Source organism: Amblyomma americanum, chromosome 1, assembly GCF_052857255.1.
Source record: "Amblyomma americanum isolate KBUSLIRL-KWMA chromosome 1, ASM5285725v1, whole genome shotgun sequence".
Lineage (NCBI taxonomy): Eukaryota > Metazoa > Arthropoda > Arachnida > Ixodida > Ixodidae > Amblyomma > Amblyomma americanum.
The window spans coordinates 325,954,839-325,975,029 of NC_135497.1; the positions used below are offsets into that span (position 1 = coordinate 325,954,839).

At 47.0% G+C, this 20,191-nt stretch overlaps 1 protein-coding gene and 1 long non-coding RNA gene across 4 annotated transcripts in view; one reads left to right on the forward strand and one right to left on the reverse strand.

Moving 5' to 3' along the window:
* The window catches only part of LOC144115456 (uncharacterized), a 31,367-nt gene extending 29,539 nt beyond the window's left edge, over positions 1-1,828 (reverse strand). For both annotated transcript variants that reach the window (XM_077649856.1, XM_077649857.1), the window contains exons 1-3: positions 1,633-1,828; positions 1,389-1,553; positions 1,111-1,224 (exon numbers count right to left, since the gene is read on the reverse strand). In XM_077649856.1, coding sequence (XP_077505982.1) covers positions 1,111-1,224; positions 1,389-1,553; positions 1,633-1,658 — 305 coding nt within the window. In that variant the 5' untranslated portion in view covers positions 1,659-1,828. The remainder of the gene's footprint in view (positions 1-1,110; positions 1,225-1,388; positions 1,554-1,632) is intronic.
* Positions 1,829-1,969: 141 nt separating this feature from the next.
* Positions 1,970-20,191, forward strand: part of LOC144115459 (uncharacterized) — a 116,867-nt gene continuing 98,645 nt past the window's right edge. Inside the window, exons 1-4 of one of the 2 annotated variants that reach the window (XR_013311398.1) lie at positions 1,970-2,046; positions 2,994-3,242; positions 7,750-7,844; positions 9,431-9,610. This is a non-coding gene — a long non-coding RNA (uncharacterized LOC144115459). Of the gene's footprint in view, positions 2,047-2,993; positions 3,243-7,749; positions 7,845-9,430; positions 9,611-20,191 lie in introns of those variants that run through there. The other variant, XR_013311399.1, reaches the window with a different exon arrangement.

Genomic DNA, 20,191 nt, shown 5'->3' on the forward strand with positions numbered 1-20,191 from the left:
GCCGTGGTGGCTGAGTGGTTATGGCGCTCGGCTGCTGGCCCGAAAGATGTGGGTCCGAATTTCGATGGAGGCGAAATTCTAGAGGCCCGTGTACTGTGCGATGACAGTGCACGTTAAAGAACCCCAGGTGGTCGAAATTTCCAGAGTTCTTCACTACGGCGTCCCTCATAGCCTAAGTCGCTTTGGGACATTAAACTCCCATAAGCCCAAACTCCGCATGTGCTACCTTGGACGATTATCAGCTGGATGCCTCACTCCAGCAGTGGAGTACAGTGTATTGTGCGCGTGCGCTCTCCTTCCTCTTTGATTATGGACATCACACGTGCCAGGCACATAGCCAGAATTTCGGGAGGGCCCAAGGCAGTTGTAGAGAGGCAAGCCCGATGGGCGGCGGCCGGAAGGGGGGGGGGGGGGGGGGGGGGGTGCCTGACCTGTACATGTTATTGTGCACCTCTTCCCCCCCCCCCCCCCATCCTTTCTGCCTGTCCCCTCTCCTCTTTCATTTCTCCAGTCTGCCTGCTATCCCTTTATTTCCGCTGCCCCAGCTCAGGTGCTGCCAGCGATGGCAGATGCCCGGGCACGCAAAAACCTTTTAATTCCTTTTTATTATTTTAAATAAACCACTACTACTACGCTTTGCTCGACAAAGGAAGATCCCACAGAGAAACAGAAAGGCGCTCAACGTCACTGCGTTCTTCCGTGGTCTCCAACGATCATGCTTAATAAAGTATTCTGTGCAAACACTAAAAGAACGCCAGCATGAAAAACGGGGCAGCGAATTTTACAGGGTCAAATCGAGAAGTGACAGACGCGTGGCTACGACTGTGGGCTACACACAACTTAATTTGGGCCAGTGTTCTACGACACGGCTCACGTGCTAACAGCGCCACGTAAAGTGAACAATACAAAGCAATTTTCGCATAATTTTCGCAACAAAGCGCCAGCTTCGGGTGCTTTTCTCTGCCAGCGGTGTCAGGGTTCTATACTGTACAACGCGAGAATCGGCAGACGGCTAGCAAAATCGGCAGACGGCTAGCAAAATCGGCAGACGCTGGCAATATCGGCAGACGGCTAGCAAAATCGGCAGACGGCTAGCAAAAACGAACTAACCTGTCGTGCTGCTCTTTCTCCCAAGTCCACATTTCCTCACCGCAGAGCTTACGGCCGCACTTGACGACGCCAAGGATTTCCATAAGCTGTCTGGTGGTGTCAGGTATATCAGGGCTGCAAGAAAGAACAGCAGTGTCCGTCGTTAAGTCCACGAGTTCACCCCACTACTAGCAGAGACCGAAAGTAAGCACATCGATGTCTTTGTCTCTCTCTATACGCCATTGTTAACAACACCAACGCGACAAGTGGAAATAGTCCACACGACAAAGAACCCCTACCGTTCTTCAGGAAAGACGTTCTTGGCTTTGCAGATGGGACAAGAACTAAACGGTTTCAGCAGGCTCAGCTCAGCTGCGTCATACAGACAGTCCGCACACACAAAGTGCTGGCACAGGCCGAAAACCATGCCCTGCTTCGGGCTCAGGCAGACTGGGCAGTTGAACCTGAAACCAAAACATTACGGTACGAATGCGAAACCGAACAAAGACGCCGAGCGCCGAATGAAGGATAACAATTACTTACACTGTGTCGTAATCTGTGCGTTCCATGGCAAGATTATCTCAAAATTCCGGCGGACAAACAGACGAGTTGCACCTTCGAGCGGTTTTTGGAACGTGAGTGAAGTGCCAGCTACACGAACAAAACGCTCCCTACTGCAACCGTAATGGCTTCAGTTGAACAGTTGAACTGCCGAACACCGGAACAGCCAGAACAATCAACGGTTACCGCGAGTACCGCGAGCGCGGACGTTCAGTCACGTGCCGTAAACGCCGTTTTTCATTGGTGCATAGATGTCTCGAGGAAGTCAAGTCAAGACGGTCAAGACGAGGAGCGGCAAGGAGCGGAGTGGATTTGGCTACTATGTCAGTCACGTGCGTCTCGTGTTTTGAGAGCGAAAATGGCGAAGTGGTCTGCTAGCGCGTCGTATGAAAAACGGTAAAATTGGTTTGTGAGAAAAGGAAATTTTTTCAAACCTATTACGTAGGGGGATATGTCCTGCTTTGGGTATTTTGTTCTCGTAGCTTCTTCTTCCATTGCTTGCGCCGCACAACGTCCGGAGTCCTGTAGATTTTTGGACAATTCTTGTCCCCCCCTTGATGTTGTCCCAGGCACAGTGCGCACCTAGCAGTGCATCTGAGGTCGCTCAGAGGATTAACCATGCCACATCCCCTGCATTTGCGTGTGTCTCAGTTCGGGCACACATCCGCCCTATGCCCGAAACGTGCGGAGGTTGTGTACACTTGATATTTTTTTCTTAAAGAGGCGCGACACTTCAGCGGAGTTGACTTGGAAGTTTACAGTCCACGGCACTTTCTCTTCCACGAAATTCAAAAGAATTGTTCCAGATTCTTCTCCAAACCTCTTGGCTGATGCAATAGTCTGGTTACCTGAGCAATTTAGTATTTTGAGCACTTCAGAATCTGTTATGCCGACGGGGATACCGAAGGTCTCCGCAGTGGCCAGGTACGATAGCGCCTTAGCCTCTCCTCCCGTATACTTGAGAATCTGTATGGCCTGATATCTTCTCGCTCTCTCTTCACTTTCGGTGGCTTCCATAATGGTATGATTCTTGGAATTGACTGTTAATTAGTCCCCGCGCATTGCTTCGTCTGTCAGACCAGCGGCGGCTGCTATAACATCTGTGAGCTCGGCGAGCCCAAATCCCTGAGTTATTTTATCGATGCCGCGCTGAGGACGGATTACTACTTTGGCCGATCCCTTCGGCGTAGGTTGAGCCTTTTGTACCGAGGTGCGAGCTTCGTTGAGTGTCTTCTTAGCCAGCTGTTCCGCTGCTCGCTCTTCGCTAGCTTTCTTTTGTCTCTCAGCTTCTTGCACAGAAACGTACTTGCGTCAAGTTTTATCTTTCATTCTTCTCCCTCCAGAGCGTGCTCTCAGGCATTTGCGTGGTGAGGATCCCAGTCACGCTGGAGAAGCAGATCGCAATCGGCCGCTAGAGGAAACACGGTCGTAAAGATTGCTATCCCGGGGAAGACTGATACAGACTCCCAAGGCAAGCCGAAGCCTAGGCTACACAAGGCCCCTTCGAGGACGAACGTTGGGCAAGGCGCAGGGAGAAGAGACCTGGACGACCCCTGGGGACAAGCGTGCAGCACAGACAACCAAGCATGACCGTAAGCTCTCCCAGGTGGTAGGGCAAAGCCTAGAGGAAAAACTAGATCAATTGACCAGGGAAAATCATATGCTACACTTGAAACTGGAAAAGATTGAAAAGGAGAATTCAGAGCTAAGGCTGGGGGTTAAGCATTTAGAAGAGCTAAATTTAAAGGGACCCCTCCCATCAAGTGAGGAAGAGGAAGTAAGAAGAGGGCTAAAATGATAGGCTCAGCAGACTCAGCCTGTTCCCAGCAGACATTATGGCCCTGAAGGAATCAGTAGATAAGAATAGAGAAAGGCAAGAAAACTTGCAAACCAAAATACTAAGTATTGAGGGAAGCCTAGGCTGGCTCATGCCCAGCTTCATGAGGAGGGGGTCATTGGAGCAGCTAGGGGTAGACACAATGGGGAACAGAAATAAGAGCGGGAAAGCTGCCCGCTTTGTCTGGCAGTGGAACTGTCCGGGATGCCCAGGCAAGAGGGGGGTCTTGCAACAAATCCTTACTTCACATGCAGCTCCCCCATTAGTGGTTGCTCTCCAGGAGACCAACACGCAAAAGGCTGGTCTCAAAGGCTACAGATGCTTCCCGAGTTCCAAAGGGGCGAAAGCCAGAGTTTCCACTCTGGCCGAGCATAATACTGCTGTCACGCAACATCCTATGAAGGGGGATAGAGGCGGTTCTAACTGAAATCCACTCCGGCAACCAGGAAAGGGAGAACCTTTTTGTACTTAACATCTATAGCTCCTCTAGGCAGAGGGAGGCATCCTTCACCCCCTCTTCAAAAAAACACTTAAAATTTCGAGAAATAGCAAGCTCCTCATATGCGGGGATTTTAATGCAAGGCATCCGGAATGGGGCTATAACACTCACTGCACCAAAGGAAAAAAGACTCCTAGAGGCCATCCTAATCAATGGGATGTCTATCTAAATGGACCCAACCACTCCCACTAGATCTGGGAGCAGCATCAATAATGACACGTCACCAGATCTTACTCTAGCACATAGATATGGCAATGTGGAATGGAGGAACACTGGAGAGAACTTCGGGAGTGATCATTATGTGCTGGAGATCACCATTGTCTTCAACCGAAGGGCTCCCAAAATCAGCAAAAAAATCACTGACTGGGATAAATTCCGAGAAATTAGACAATCCCGGGAAGTTAAAACTTGGTCTACTCTCATGGCATGGCAGAGGGCACTTAATAAAGACCTAAGGGAAACAACAGATACTATTCAAGACACCCTAATGGTGCCCCGACTGGACAATCAACTAGCCCATCTCCTGAGAAAGAAAGCGGATCTGGAAAGGGAACTGAAAAGCCAACGATGGAATCGCAATATTAGGAGAGAAATTGCGAGACTAACCAAAGGCATAGAACAGCATGCCGCTGATCTGTGCGAAAGGAACTGGATGGAGATGTGTGATGAACTTGGATCTAATATGAGTCTATCCAAAACCTGGGCCATTCTAAGGTATATGATTAATCCAACCAAATCCAAGAGGGAGACCAGGCTGAATCAAACCAAAATCAAGCATAACTTTAAAGAGAGTAATGAGGACCTGCTAAACAAGATTCACAAAACCTATGTTTGTCAAGACCCAGGCTCTCCACTACCGGAATATGAAGGCGGGGAAAATAGAAGCATTCATTCTTCGTTCGAGGTTGCAGAGGTGTGGGCAGCGTTACAGGACCTGAAAAAGAAATTGGCTCCAGGTCCTGACGGCGTCACCAACACTACTCTGAAGAACTTGCATGGTAATTCTATCTCTTTTCTAACTGAGCTAATGAACAAGATTTGGGACGTGGAGAACTTACCGGAGGAATGGAAAGTCTCTAAGTTAGTACTTATCCCTAAGCCAGGCAAGAGTCTTGATCTAGGCAACATGCTACCCATCTCTGACGTCTTGCTTGGGCAAGGTCATAGAAAAGGTGGTGCAGACAAGAGTCTTGTGCTACATGGAGAGCGAGGGACTCTGGCTTGTTGAAATGGTAGGTTATAGACCGCATCTTAGCGCACAGGACATTATGTTAAGGCCTAAACATGATATACTTGATGATTCCGACGGAATTAAAGGGGGCAGGGCAATCTTGGGGCTGGATCTTACAAAAGCCTTCGATAATGGGGAGCATAGAGCGGTCCTCAAAGGCCTCGGTGAGGCCGGAGTAGGCATCAAGTGCTTTAACTATGCCAAAAGATTCTTAAGCAATCGAAAGACCACTATAAGCTTTGTAGGGCTCTCCTCAAAGCAGATTGGACTCGGCAATAAGGGAACCCCTCAAGGTTCAGTCCTCTCTCCAATGCTCTTCAATTTTGCCATGAGAGGACTGTCCCACAGGCTAAATAAAATTGAGGGGCTAAAGCAGAGCATTTATGCTGATGATATGACCATTTGGACAGCAGGGGGAACGAACGCTGACATCTCATACCGGCTGCAGGCAGAGGTAGTTGAATCTTCTCGCTAAATACCAAAGACTAGATGAAGAAAGAGACTCGCTTCCCTCACCCGATAGAGGTTGTCATTGGGGGTAGGTTAGTATCTAGGGTTGATACTATAGGAGTCCTAGGATACTTTCTCCAGACGAACGGACGTAACAAAACCACTATCAAGAAGCTTAGCACCTATGTCGCCCAAGTTATAGGTATCTGTAAGCGAATCTCCCTCAGAAACAAAGGCCTGCGAGAGCACTGTCTTCTTAGATTAGTACAAGCGTTCATAGTGAGTAGGATTGCATACGCGACTCCATTTCTGAATCTTAGTCAGCAAGAGGAGGAGAAAATAGACAAGTTAATACGAAATGCATACAAAAGAGCTCTTGGCATCCCACCTAACTCCTTATGGAGAAACTGCTTAGTATGGGAGTCCACAATACCTGTGCGGTGATCACCAGGGCAGCAGGAGAAGTGCAAATTTGGAGGCTTAGCTCCTCTATAGCGGGCAGGCAGATCCTCAGTGACCTAGGAGAGAGCGAGAGGAAACCCCCGTATACTGCACAGCTAATCCCCTTAGACATATGGAAGCATCTCAAAATTGCCAATATACCTAAGAACATGCACCTGGAGCGTGATAAAGAAAGGAGAACACATATAGCTCAAATACTAATGAACAATTTTGCCCGGGACCCACCAGGTAACATAGCCTTCTGCGACGCATCCTGTGGGTCCGGTGGCACCTCCGTCATTGCCGCCGTTGATGTGAATGGGGAGAAAGTGACTGTAGCATCGATTAGCACTAGGAATGCGTTAGTGGCAGAGGAGGCTGCTATTGCCCTAGCGTGTGTCAGTACCAAAGCCAAGATCATCTTGTCTGACAGTAGGGCAGCTGTTGACAACATTTGTAAGGGGGTGGGCTTCAGTCAAGCCGCCAAATTACTAAGAAGATGCCCCTCAAGAAGAGAGGTCTCCCTCATATGGGCTCCTGCTCATGAGGGCATTCCGGGGAATGAGGCTGCTCACAGCTTCGCTAGAGAGAGAATTATACATCCGAGCTGCTCTGGAAGTGCCCCTGAGTGGGAATAAAGACACTCTCATAACGTATAAAGAAATAACCGAAACACCTAGACTGGATAGGAGGACACACTCACTTCCGGATAGGTCACTCACTCCAAAGGAGTGCAGTGCCTGGAGGAGGCTTCAGGTGAACACATTCTTTCCGTACTCCATACTACACAATGAAGACACTGGGGAGCCTGAGCTCTGCAGTAGCTGCCACTGAATGACTTTGCAAAATCACTTAATTTGGGAGTGTCAGAATTCTGGGGCTAAATCACAAAGCATCCTAGACCTTGCCACCTGGGAAGAGCTGATCCGGAGGTACGACCCGGATCAGCAAAGACTCCTCATCCATCAGGCAGAGACAGCTTACTACAAGACTCTCTCCGCAGTCTCCAGTGCTGAGAGCTGGCCGGCAGGCACACCCTGCTAATTGCTGCGCCCCGACCGTGAGGCCTCATGATGATGAGAATAAAGTTCATTCATTCATCATTCATTCAGAAAAGGAAATGGCACAGTAATTGTCTCACATCTGGGTGGACACTCGAACCTCGGCTGCACTAAAAGTACCGCTATGTGATGAGAGATGTGACATTATGTGCAACGGCAGAACACCAGAACATGCTGTAAACTCGTTCGTGTTGAAACAATTGGCAGTTAAGTGCTGGCCCCTTGTCAGGAAGGTAATATTAACCTAGATCATTGCGTTGGGCTCATCATTTTTACACATGATGTAAATGCAGGGAGCTAATCCCGCATATATGTTCCCAGTGACACGCGTCATGGTTCATGTTGCCGGCAGATTGAAGGTTCAAGTGGGTTGTTGTGTATGCATTTTGTGTTTGCAAATACGCCGTTGCTACTCCTTCAGCGTGCAGGCTGTGCATTGCCATAGCTGTTATCGCGAAGTGACATTTTCATACGTGTGTGATCTGTCATTGTCACATCTTGAGTTTTTCTAATAGCAGGTTTAGATGGCATAACAATGAGATATTTCTGGCAACCACATTTCATTTTTCTTTTTGTGCAGTGTCTTCAGAGATCCTCAATGGCGGAAGACCGGCGATGTGTAGTCGATGAGTGCTGTCATGCATGCAACGATCCCCAACAAAAAGAAAAAACGGGGTGAGGAGCCCTTTTCAGAACACAAGAAGTTGGAGAGCACATAGTTTCTGGAGAAGGAAGAGGGATTGCAGTCAGATATTCTGTTGACTAGGCTAGTGGGCTTGACATAATAGTCTTGGTTCCACTATTGCCTCTTTGTGAACCTGACTGCTAAGGATTTCTAGTGCACAAACACTCTAGTACAGGGTACAATCTATGAAATCATATCATTGATGCCTAGGACAGTGACTTGTGGACACGCCCATGTGAGGCAATGAAATAGTGAAGCGTGATGTGTGATGGAATGAGGAAAGTGGTGTGCTTGAGTAAGTTGTTTTTATCAAAGGCAGTGCCCGTATTGCAGTTTGCCGTTGCTGTCTTGTGTCTGTATGGATGTCGTCATACTCATGTCGGACATTTATAAGAATTGACGTTCCACTCCAACCTGCGTATAAGCACAAAAACTGATGCATGGGCTTGTATTAAAGGAATGCAGCTGCAGGTGTCTTTTGCCTGCTTACAGCGTGAAGGTTGAGGAGCCTCAGTTGTTTATTCGTTCTCAGCGAAGACAAAACAGCATGCCTAAAGAATTATTAAGCGAATAGTTAAAGCAAGTATTGTAGTCTTTAGTGCGACAGGAAAGCAGTCCACAGAAAAAGCAGCTAGATGAATATTTGGAAACACCCACCACATGTCTTAGTGGCTTTGGTGTTCGGCTGCTGATCTCAGGGTCGCGGGTTCGATCCCGATCCTACTGCAGTGGCAGTATTTCGACGGTGGCAAAACATAAAAACAATGGTGTGCTGTGCGACGTGAATGCACGTTGAAGAACCCCATGTGGTCTAAATTAATCCGGAGCCGTCCACTGTGGTGTTCTTCATAGCCCATGTGTTCCTTCAGGAAGTTAAACCTGGCATACCACTTCCAAAGTTTGGAAGCCTGATAACTTGGTGATGTAAAGTCTTAATTTGCAGTGCAAGAGATGTTAGCGCTGGTTTACTATTGTGATGCATCTCAGAGCCGATGTGCTACATAGTTATGTTTTGTGAAACTCGTATGTGTTAATGAATATGAGGGCCGCTGGCAGAGTTTGCTCTGAATTTTTCATCATTATTCATGGCGTGGTGTGCACAATTGCTCCACTTTTCTGCTGAAACCGTTGGTGTCTTGTTTATGAGCAAAGCTTCAAGCAAAGGAAGCCATAAATCTTTATGCTCATTCTTGGTATCATTATTAACTTGTACCCAGAGAAACTCCATAGGTTAAAGCTAAGGTGGGAGCCAGAGCTTGACGTTGCCAGCCCTCGCCACAGCGACACCTACATGGTATTTGACAACACACAGTTTGGGCAGCTTCATGATTTATGGGAGCCACATTGTTGGCATCATAGCGTTCCATTAGTGTTCTCTCTGTCAGCTACTGCTGAACTGCTTCTTTGTGTAAAACTGTTGTCGGCATTGCTTCGTCCAGATGTGAATGGCACAACTGCTTGTGTTTTGCTACGATGTTTCTTTTGTCTGCCTCTGGAGCACATGAGTGCAAACATCTCAAAATGATTGCCACCCGTATCTTCATAGCAGTCTTCACCCTTTTCGTTTTTTCTGCAGGAAACATACAGGCGGCCGTTGATGGGCCTTTCTCACTGCTGATGTGCATCACAATGATGCGGTGGCCCTTCCCTGGCAGCCTGCTCCAGGCCATGGTTGTCCTGATCTTGGCACAAGCAGCACACGCTCGCTGTTCTGTCCTTCCACCAACACTGCGCTTGCTGCCGTTGCACATATCTCATCCAGGTAAATAATTTTGGAACCTACCATCTTGTACCTTATGCAGCTTTGCTGCCTTGCGAAAGTGTCTTCTCTTTCAGTGGGCAGTTAGTGTAATTTTATTGCATGTTTTCTTCTGTCAAACGATGCGTTAGACATTAGAATACATGAACTACCGTGTGGTATTTTCCTACAAGCGCTAAATAATTTGATTGAATTTCTTCTCTCGTGCTGTTTCGGTTTCATTGACTGAATGACGACTGTGACGTCAAGTTGACGGTTTGTTCGCGTGATCTACTAGAAAAACTGCAATATAATCGCTGATATGTATATTCAGTTGACTACGACATTTTATCCAGCATCTTCCAAAACATGGAATGACAAGCCTGTCAGTGATTATATTAAAGTTTTTCCAGTTGATCACGTGACCAAAACATCAACTTGACGTCACAGTCGTCCTTCGGTCGATGAAACCGAAACACCGTGAAGAAAAAATTCAATTATAAATTATTTAGCGTTCGTACACAAATACCACAGGGTGCTTCATGTATACGAATGTCTAAGATATCGTTTGAAAGAAGAAAACACGCAAGAAAAAATTTGGTGTCTATAGTCCTTAAAGGGGTGCAGACACAAAATTTTAAACGCAATGAACGGCATGAGAGTGAGAGAGAGAAAGACTTTATTGTGCAGAGGAATTCGGGCCTCCCAGGACCCCTGGGTCCCCGTACGACCACACCGCACTCAAACGTTCAGGCTAAAAGGTCCATGACGCTGGCCGCACAGGTGGCGACGATCTTCTGTCGTGCCTGATCTGTGGAGCGTAGTGAGGTCTCCCAGTCCTCCCATGTTTGGAGTGGCTCCGGCCTGCTGGGTGGAGGGGAAGCCGGACAGATCCCGAAGATATCAGTCAGGTTTGCCTTTTGAGCACTGCACACAGGGCAGGAAGGTGGTATGGGTCGGTAGTGGGAGAGGAGAGAGGGGTTATTTACCGTACGATTTCTTTCATGGGCGTAAGAAGTTGCCATCTTGCAAGTGTCTGGCACATTCTTTGAGGGGAACATAAGTTATTGCTGTTTTTAATGCTGTCCGATGAGCCTCTCGCCATTTCCACCTACATTGGGCTGCCTCCGCGGCTCAGTGGTTATGGCGCTTCACTGCTGATTTGAAAGACGCGAGTTCGATCCCGGTCGCGGTGGTCGAATTTCGATGGAGGTGAAATTCTAGAGGCCCGTGTACCATTCGACGTCAGTGCACATTAAAGAACCCCAGGTGGTGGAAATTTTGCGGAGCCCTTCACTACAACGTCGCTCATAGCCTGAGTCGCTTTCGGACGTTTAACCCCCATAAACGAAACTATTTCCACCCACATCGAGTGATGTCATTGTGCACTTGCTTTAATTATTGTGACGTCGCTGAACTCAGGTGCTGTTCACTTCAGCGCTGGCGCTAACTGAGACCAAAGGCTTTGTGTACAAAATGGCTTGTAATTAATTATTCACACTGTGCACTGGTGTTTTGCTCTTATTTTCATGATTGCTAGGCCCGTAGGCCTCTTTGAAGGCAAATAAACTGACGCCGAAAAACTTTGTGTCTGGACCCCTTTAAAGCATATGCCATGCAGTTACCATCTAACATAGTGCTGGGAAAAGTTGTGCATCCATGACCTCAATGCCAGCTTTGGGAAGTTGTCATACAGGGTGCGGCGCCGCTAATCTCCACTTCCTGGCCATTCTGTGCTGGGTGTCGACCACTTCCACCTGCTTACTCTTACCTCTCCTTCTTTCCATTAAACGCTGTCCATGCACTAACACCAAGCATTTTGCTGACAAATGCACATGTTTTATTCACAGTATGTCCCAAGTCTCTATCTTGCCAGAACTGTAGCAATTAAAGATTGTTTCTCATTGCATTACGAGAAAAAAAACTCCACTTGTTTGCTTCTTAGTCAAGTCCCTTAGGTGTACAGCAGACATGTTCAACAAGGAAGATTGTCACCATGCTGGGATCTATGATGAAAGATCAAACGCATTTTACATAGCACCTACTTTGACACAGACGCATGAAAACTATAGCCCATGCTCATTGCATTGGCTGCGCCGCCTGTTGGCCAGGCCGCGAAGCGTGAGCGGGTCGTGTCTGCTGCTCTCCCTGTCCGTTTCAGCGCGCTGTTGTGATAAGCTTGTGTTTTGATATTACATAGTGTGGAGTATTGATTAGTCGCGAATATATTTAAATGTAAGTCTTCAGTGACGTAAAGGGTCGTACTTCTGCGTAGCTGGCTGCTCGAAAACTTTTAAAATTTTCCAGGAACATGTCCTTGTGTCCCCTCCGTGCCTTCGCTCGTCAGCGGTTTTTTCAGCAGCGCAGGGGACAAAGGACGTGACAAGTGCACAGACACGGCGCTGAACTTACAACAGGTTTATTGAGGTGATTTTCACTACTTAAATACAGTGGCAACCAATCTCAAATGAAAAGACAGATACACAAAACAGATTGACGAAAATGACAATTCCTGAGCACAGGTCTACAGTGGCACAAGACCAGCTGCGCACGTTTTTCTATACTCATCAAGGAAACGTAGTACTTTATCAGACAGAGCTATTGAGGCAACGCTTACGCATTCATCTTTGAATTTATGGATTTCATGAGCTTCAATGATTTCACGAGTGATTTTGCCTCTACAGAGAATGGCTCTTCCTGAGAGCACACAGCGGCACATCTTCAGCTCATGGTGCACTTGAATGGCGGCGGTGGACCTCAGACGGCAGACAGGACTACGGAATTCTTATGGCAGTGCGCGCTGCCGCAGCTTCGAGCCATCACTAAGAGGACGCATCAGGAAAGCTTCACTCCGGTCCACACCTATGGTGAAGTGTCCTTGCCGGAACAAGTACAAGACGTCCTTAGACGAGGACCAAAGTTCGCCGTGGAACCCAGGCGATCGGCACCGGAACTTCTTGCGATGGTGAGACAAGTTTCCAGCCTAGCAGCGGCTCCTGAAGTGGACCGATGTGTTTCAGATGGAGTGGACATTTTGGCAAAGTGTAAACCTACCAGGTGTAGAATTCCAATCAAATTCACCGTTTCGTTTTTAAAGAACAACTCGCTGACCCTATTACAGGCTGATAAAGAGGGAGATTTTGCTGTGATGCCAAAAGCGCTCTACTTATCGAAGGCAGAAAATGCTATCAGTTCAACTTTCCGGCAGAGAAGCGATGTCGCTCTAAGTAAAGTGAAAGCCCGAGCACGGAAAATGTGTGCACAAATGAATTTGGAATCCCTAGCCAAGTGTATAGAGAAAAGCAAGGGGTCCTGCTTAAAGATATTCTTCACAGCCAAAACTCACAAGCTGGACTGCCCACTTCGAGCAATAGTCTCCGAGGATGGCACATGGCAAAAGTCTGTCGCGTTATTTTTTGCAAGACAAGCTGAACCTCTTAACCATTGACGACCCTTTTCAGGTGAAGAGTTCTAACCAAGTAATCGCTTTCTTGCAACAAAACCCAGGGAAAGGCTTTTCGGCCTGCTCTATCGATATAAAAGATTTATATTATTCCCTTCCGCAAAAGAAACTGCTGGCAAGCGTTGAAGAATGCAATTGATTCCTTTGGTGTGGTAGCTTTCCAGAATTCTGCAGGCATCAGCAATAGCAACTTCTTGGAACTCCTTACTTTTTACCTTAACTCCACATTTTTCACCTGGAATGAATCTGTTTACCTCCAGAGCAATGGCGTCTGCATTGGTTCATGCATAGCTCCGATACTGGGCGACATTTATCTTGCGCACCATGACAAGCTCCTTGATAGTCATCTCCACGAAAGCGTGGCTCGTGTTTTTAGGTTTGTAGATGATTTTTTAGTTTTGATGACATGTGCAGTTACTGACGCAGGGGCCTCGGTCTCGAAAGTTTTATCAATTTTTCACACCTGTCTTGACCCTCTTGTTTTGACGCATGAAACGCCTTCTGAAGGAAAGTTACGTTTTTTAGATCTTGCCATGTTCCTCAAGAATAGCCATGTGTGCTGGCGTTACGAGCCACGATGCCAGAAGCCCCTCACGCCTTTCGCTTCTGCACATTCTAAGCTTGTAAAGCGCGGCATCGCAAAGTTGCGTTTAAGAAATGCCCTAGAAAAATCATGCCATCATGCGATGCAAGACAGCTATCAAAATCAGGTGGTACGCTTACAAGCAGCAGGATACCCTTCCGACCTTCTGATTGCAATATCACAGAGCCTGCTAAGAGAAATCATTAATTCAGGCCGCAGAGATTCCACTGAAAGGCCCAAGGAAGAAAAAAGAAAGTATGTGGTTATTCCTTATCTACACCGCATTTCACATAATCTGAAAAGGGTGGGAGCGCGTGCCGTTGTAAACGTTGTTTTTTTCCGCGCCCGATAAGCTTTCCAAACTCTGCCATATTGTAAACAGCAGCAATGAAAGGATAGTTGGCTGCGATAAGAAACACCAAAAAGGTTTTGTACCATGTAGCAGCAATGTTGTGTACAGGTTTCCGCTTACGTGTGGCAAGCACTACACGGGGCAAACTGGTCGTTACCTCAACGACCGGCTGCGGGAACACAACAACAACGTGAGCGGCACCGCTTCCCGTCACCTTGGCATTCATTGCAGAGACTGCACAGAGGAAAGGAAAAAGAACAAAAAACCGCCGTGTTATCCTGTTTTCACTCAGTGTCGAGTGCTGTCAGATAATAGAACAAAAATCACTCGTGAAATCATTGAAGCTCATGAAATCCATAAATTCAAAGATGAATGTGTAAGCGTTGCCTTAATAGCTGTCTGATAAAGAACTACGTTTCCTTGATGAGAATAAAAAAACGTGCGCAGCTGGTCTTGTGCCACTGTAGACCTGTGCTCAGGAATTGTCATTTTCGTCATCTGTTTTGTGTATCTGTCTTTTCATTTGAGATTGGTTGCCACTGTATTTAAGTAGTGAAAACCACCTCAATAAACCGGATGTAAGTTCAGCGCCGTGTCTGTGCACTTGTCCCGTCCTTTGTCCCCTGCGCTGCTGAAAAAACCATGTCACACCAACTTGCCCAAGCTTCTACAGTATCAGCGTCAGTGGTAGATCGTGGCTGCTCGACGAGAAAAATAAAAATTTGCGTCGTATTGAATTTGTGCGCTAGAGCGTTAAATGCTTTTCTTGTATTTCTATCTTCCCCCACATTCAGTGAACATTTCGATGCGTACTTGCTTCGTCATGGCTAGCAAGGTGCAAAACAGGCGCGCTGTTTGCAAATGTGACAGGTCGCCCACCTTTCGATGTAAGCGCTTTTAAAGGAAAAAGGGTCGATGCAAGAAGCAGAGCCGGGGGACGCGGAGGCAAGTTGTGAGTGGCTCACTGCTACTGTATGCTTCTAACAATGAGTTAGCTGTATCGAGAAGCAGGAGATGGCTGAAAAGAATGCACCACACAAGTAAGTTGTTTTTATCAAAGGCAGTGCCCGTATTGCAGTTTCCCGTTGCTGCCTTGTGTCTGTATGGATGTCGTCATACTCATGTCGGACATTTATAAGAATTGACGTTCCACTCCAACCTGCGTATAAGCACAAAAACTGATGCATGTGCTTGTATTAAAGGAATGCAGCTGCAGGTGTCCTTTGCCTGCTGACAGCGTGAAGGTTGAGGAGCCTCAGTTGTTTATTCGTTCTCAGCGAAGACAAAACAGCATGCCTAAAGAATTACTAAGCGAATAGTTAAAGCAAGTATTGTATTCTTTAGTGAGACAGGAAAGCAGTCCATAGAAAAAGCAGCTAGATGAAAATTTGGAAGCACCCGCCATATGATTTAGTGGCTTTGGCGTTCGGCTGCTGATCTCAGGGTCGCGGGTTTGAGCCCGATCCTGCTGCAGTGGCAGTATTTCGACGGTGGCAAAACATAAAAACAACGGTGTGCTGTGCGACGTCAATGCACGTTGAAGAACCCCATACGGTATAAATTAATCCAGAGCCGTCCACTGTGGTGTTCTTCATAGCCCATGTGTTCCTTCAGGAAGTTAAACCTGGCATATCACTTCCAAAGTTTGGAAGCCTGATAACTTGGTGATGTAAAGTCTTAATTTGCAGTGCAAGAGATGTTAGCGCTGGTTTACTATTGTGATGCACCCCAGAGCCGATGTGCTACATAGTTATGTCTTGTGAAACTCGTATGTGTTAATGAATATGAGGGCCGCTGGCAGAGTTTGCTCTGAATTTTTCATCATTATTCATGGCGTGGTGTGCACAATTGCTCCACTTTTCTGCTGAAACCGTTGGTGTCTTGTTTATGACCAGAGCTTCAACCAAAGGAAGCCATAAATCTTTATGCTCATTCTTGGTATCATTATTAACTTGTACCCAGAGAAACTCCATAGGTTAAAGCCTAGGTGGGAGCCAGAGCTTGACGTTGCCAGCCCTCGCCACAGCGACACCTACATGGTATTTGACAACACACAGTTTGGGCAGCTTCATGATTTATGGGAGCCACATTGTTGGCATCATAGCGTTCCATTAGTGTTCTCTCTGTCAGCTACTGCTGAACTGCTTCTTTGTGTAAAACTGTTGTCGGCATTGCTTCGTCCAGATGTGAATGGCACAACTGCTTGTGTTTTGCTACGATGTTTCTCTTGTCTGCCTCTGGAGCACATGAGTGCAAACATCTCAAAATGATTGCCACCCGTATCTTCATAGCAGCCTTCACCCTTTTCGTTTTTTCTGCAGGAAACATACAGGCGGCCGTTGATGGGCCTTTCTCACTGCTGATGTGCATCACAATGATGCGGTGGCCCTTCCCTGGCAGCCTGCTCCAGGCCATGGTTGTCCTGATCTTGGCACAAGCAGCACACGCTCGCCGTTCTGTCCTTCCACCAACACTGCGCTTGCTGCCGTTGCACATATCTCATCCAGGTAAATAATTTTGGAACCTACCATCTTGTACCTTATGTAGCTTTGCTGCCTTGTGAAAGTGTCTTCTCTTTCAGTGGGCAGCTAGTGTAATTTTTTTGCATGTTTTCTTCTGTCAAACGATGCGTTAGACATTAGAATACATGAATTACCGTGTGGTATTTTCTTACAAGCGCTAAATAATTTGATTGAATTTCTTCTCTCGTGCTGTTTCGGTTTCATTGACTGAATGACGACTGTGACGTCAAGTTGACGGTTTGTTCGCGTGATCTACTAGAAAAACTGCAATATAATCGCTGATATGTAGATTTAATTCACCATGACATTTAATTCAGCATCTTCCAAGGCATGGAATGACAAGCCTGTTAGTGATTATATTAAAGTTTTTCCAGTTGGTCACGTGGCCAAAACATCAACTTGACGTCACAGTCGTCCTTCGGTCGACGAAACCGAAACAGCGTGAAGAAGAAATTCAATTGTAAACTATTTAGCGGTCGTACACAAATACCACAGGGTGCTTCATGTATACGAATGTCTACGATATCGTTTGAAAGAAGAAAACACGCAAGAAAAAATTTGGTGTCTATAGTCCTTAAAGGGGTTCAGGCACAAAATTTTAAACGCAATGAACGGCATGAGAGTGAGAGAGAGAAAGACTTTATTGTGCAGAGGAATTCGGGCCTCCCGGGACCCCTGGGTCCCCGCACGACCACACCGCACTCAACCGTTCAGGCTAAAAGGTCCATGACGCTGGCCGCACAGGTGGCGACGATCTTCTGTCGTGCCTGATCTGTGGAGCGTAGTGAGGTCTCCCAGTCCTCCCATGTTTGGAGTGGCTCCGGCCTGCTGGGTGGAGGGGAAGCCGGACAGATCCCGAAGATATCAGTCAGGTTTGCCTTTTGAGCATTGCACACAGGACAGGAAGGTGGTATGGGTCGGTAGTGGGAGAGGAGAGAGGGGTTAGTTACCGTACGATTTCTTTCATGGGCGTAAGAAGTTGCCATCTTGCAAGTGTCTGGCACATTCTTTGAGGGGAACATAAGTTATTGCTGTTTTTAATGCTGTCCGATGAGCCTCTCGCCATTTCCACCTACATTGGGCTGCCTCCGCGGCTCAGTGGTTATGGCGCTTCACTGCTGACCTGAAAGACGCGAGTTCGATCCCGGTCGCGGTGGTCGAATTTCGATGGAGGTGAAATACTAGAGGCCCGTGTACCATTCGACGTCAGTGCACATTAAAGAACCCCAGGTGGTGGAAATTTTGCGGAGCCCTTCACTACAACGTCCCTCATAGCCTGAGTCGCTTTCGGACGTTTAACCCCCATAAACGAAACTGTTTCCACCCACATCGAGTGATGTCATTGTGCACTTGCTTTAATTATTGTGACGTCGCTGAACTCAGGTGTTGTTCACTTCAGCGCTGGCGCTAACTGAGACCAAAGGCTTTGTGTACAAAATGGCTTGTAATTAATTATTCACACTGTGCACTGGTGTTTTGCTCTTATTTTCATGATTGCTAGGCCCGTAGGCCTCTTTGAAGGCAAATAAACTGACGCCGAAAAACTTTGTGTCTGGACCCCTTTAAAGCATATGCCATGCAGTTACCATCTAACATAGTGCTGGGAAAAGTTGTGCATCCATGACCTCAATGCCAGCTTTGGGAAGTTGTCATACAGGGTGCTACGCCGCTAATCTCCACTTCCTGGCCATTCTGTGCTGGGTGTCGACCACTTCCACCTGCTTACTCTTGCCTCTCCTTCTTTCCATTAAACGCTGTCCATGCACTAACACCAAGCATTTTGCTGACAAATGCACATGTTTTATTCACAGTATGTCCCAAGTCTCTATCTTGCCAGAACTGTAGCAATTAAAGATTGTTTCTCATTGCATTACGAGAAAAAAAACTCCACTTGTTTGCTTCTTAGTCAAGTCCCTTAGGTGTACAGCAGACATGTTCAACAAGGAAGATTGTCACCATGCTGGGATCTATGATGAAAGATCAAACGCATTTTACATAGCACCTACTTTGACACAGACGCATGAAAACTATAGCCCATGCTCATTTTATTGGCTGCGCCGCCTGTTGGCCAGGGCGCGAAGCGTGAGCGGGTCGTGTCTGCTGCTCTCCCTGTCCGTTTCAGCGCGCTGTTGTGATAAGCTTGTGTTTTGATATTACATAGTGTGGAGTATTGATTAGTCGCGAATATATTTAAATGTAAGTCTTCAGTGACGTAAAGGGTCGTACTTCTGCGTAGCTGGCTGCTCGAAAACTTTTAAAATTTTCCAGGAACATGTCCTTGTGTCCCCTCCGTGCCTTCGCTCGTCAGCGGTTTTTTCAGCAGCGCAGGGGACAACGGACGTGACAAGTGCACAGACACGGCGCTGAACTTACAACAGGTTTATTGAGGTGATTTTCACTACTTAAATACAGTGGCAACCAATCTCAAATGAAAAGACAGATACACAAAACAGATTGACGAAAATGACAATTCCTGAGCACAGGTCTACAGTGGCACAAGACCAGCTGCGCACGTTTTTCTATACTCATCAAGGAAACGTAGTACTTTATCAGACAGAGCTATTGAGGCAACGCTTACGCATTCATCTTTGAATTTATGGATTTCATGAGCTTCAATGATTTGACGAGTGATTTTGCCTCTACAGAGAATGGCTCTTCCTGAGAGCACACAGCGGCACATCTTCAGCTCATGGTGCACTTGAATGGCGGCGGTGGACCTCAGACGGCAGACAGGACTACGGAATTCTTATGGCAGTGCGCGCTGCCGCAGCTTCGAGCCATCACTAAGAAGATGCACAGTCCGGTCCACACCTATGGTGAAGTGTCCTTGCCGGAACAAGTACAAGACGTCCTTAGACGAGGACCAAAGTTCGCCGTGGAACCCAGGCGATCGGCACCGGAACTTCTTGCGATGGTGAGACAAGTTTGCAGCCTAGCAGCGGCTCCTGAAGTGGACCGATGTGTTTCAGATGGAGTGGACATTTTGGCAAAGTGTAAACCTACCAGGTGTAGAATTCCTATCAAATTCACCGTTTCGTTTTTAAAGAACAACTCGCTGACCCTATTACAGGCTGATAAAGAGGGAGGTTTTGCTGTGATGCCAAAAGCGCTCTACTTATCGAAGGCAGAAAATGCTATCAGTTCGACTTTCCGGCAGAGAAGCGATGTCGCTCTAAGTAAAGTGAAAGCCCGAGCACGGAAAATGTGTGCACAAATGAATTTGGAATCCCTAGCCAAGTGTATAGAGAAAAGCAAGGGGTCCTGCTTAAAGATATTCTTCACAGCCAAAACTCACAACCTGGACTGCCCACTTCGAGCAATAGTCTCCGAGGATGGCACATGGCAAAAGTCTGTCGCGTTATTTTTTGCAAGACAAGCTGAACCTCTTAACCATTGACGACCCTTTTCAGGTGAAGAGTTCTAACCAAGTAATCGCTTTCTTGCAACAAAACCCAGGGAAAGGCTTTTCGGCCTGCTCTATCGATATAAAAGATTTATATTATTCCCTTCCGCAAAAGAAACTGGTGGCAAGCGTTGAAGAATGCAATTGATTCCTTTGGTGTGGTAGCTTTCCAGAATTCTGCAGGCATCAGCAATAGCAACTTCTTGGAACTCCTTACTTTTTGCTTTAACTCGACATTTTCCACCTGGAATGAATCTGTTTACCTCCAGAGCAATG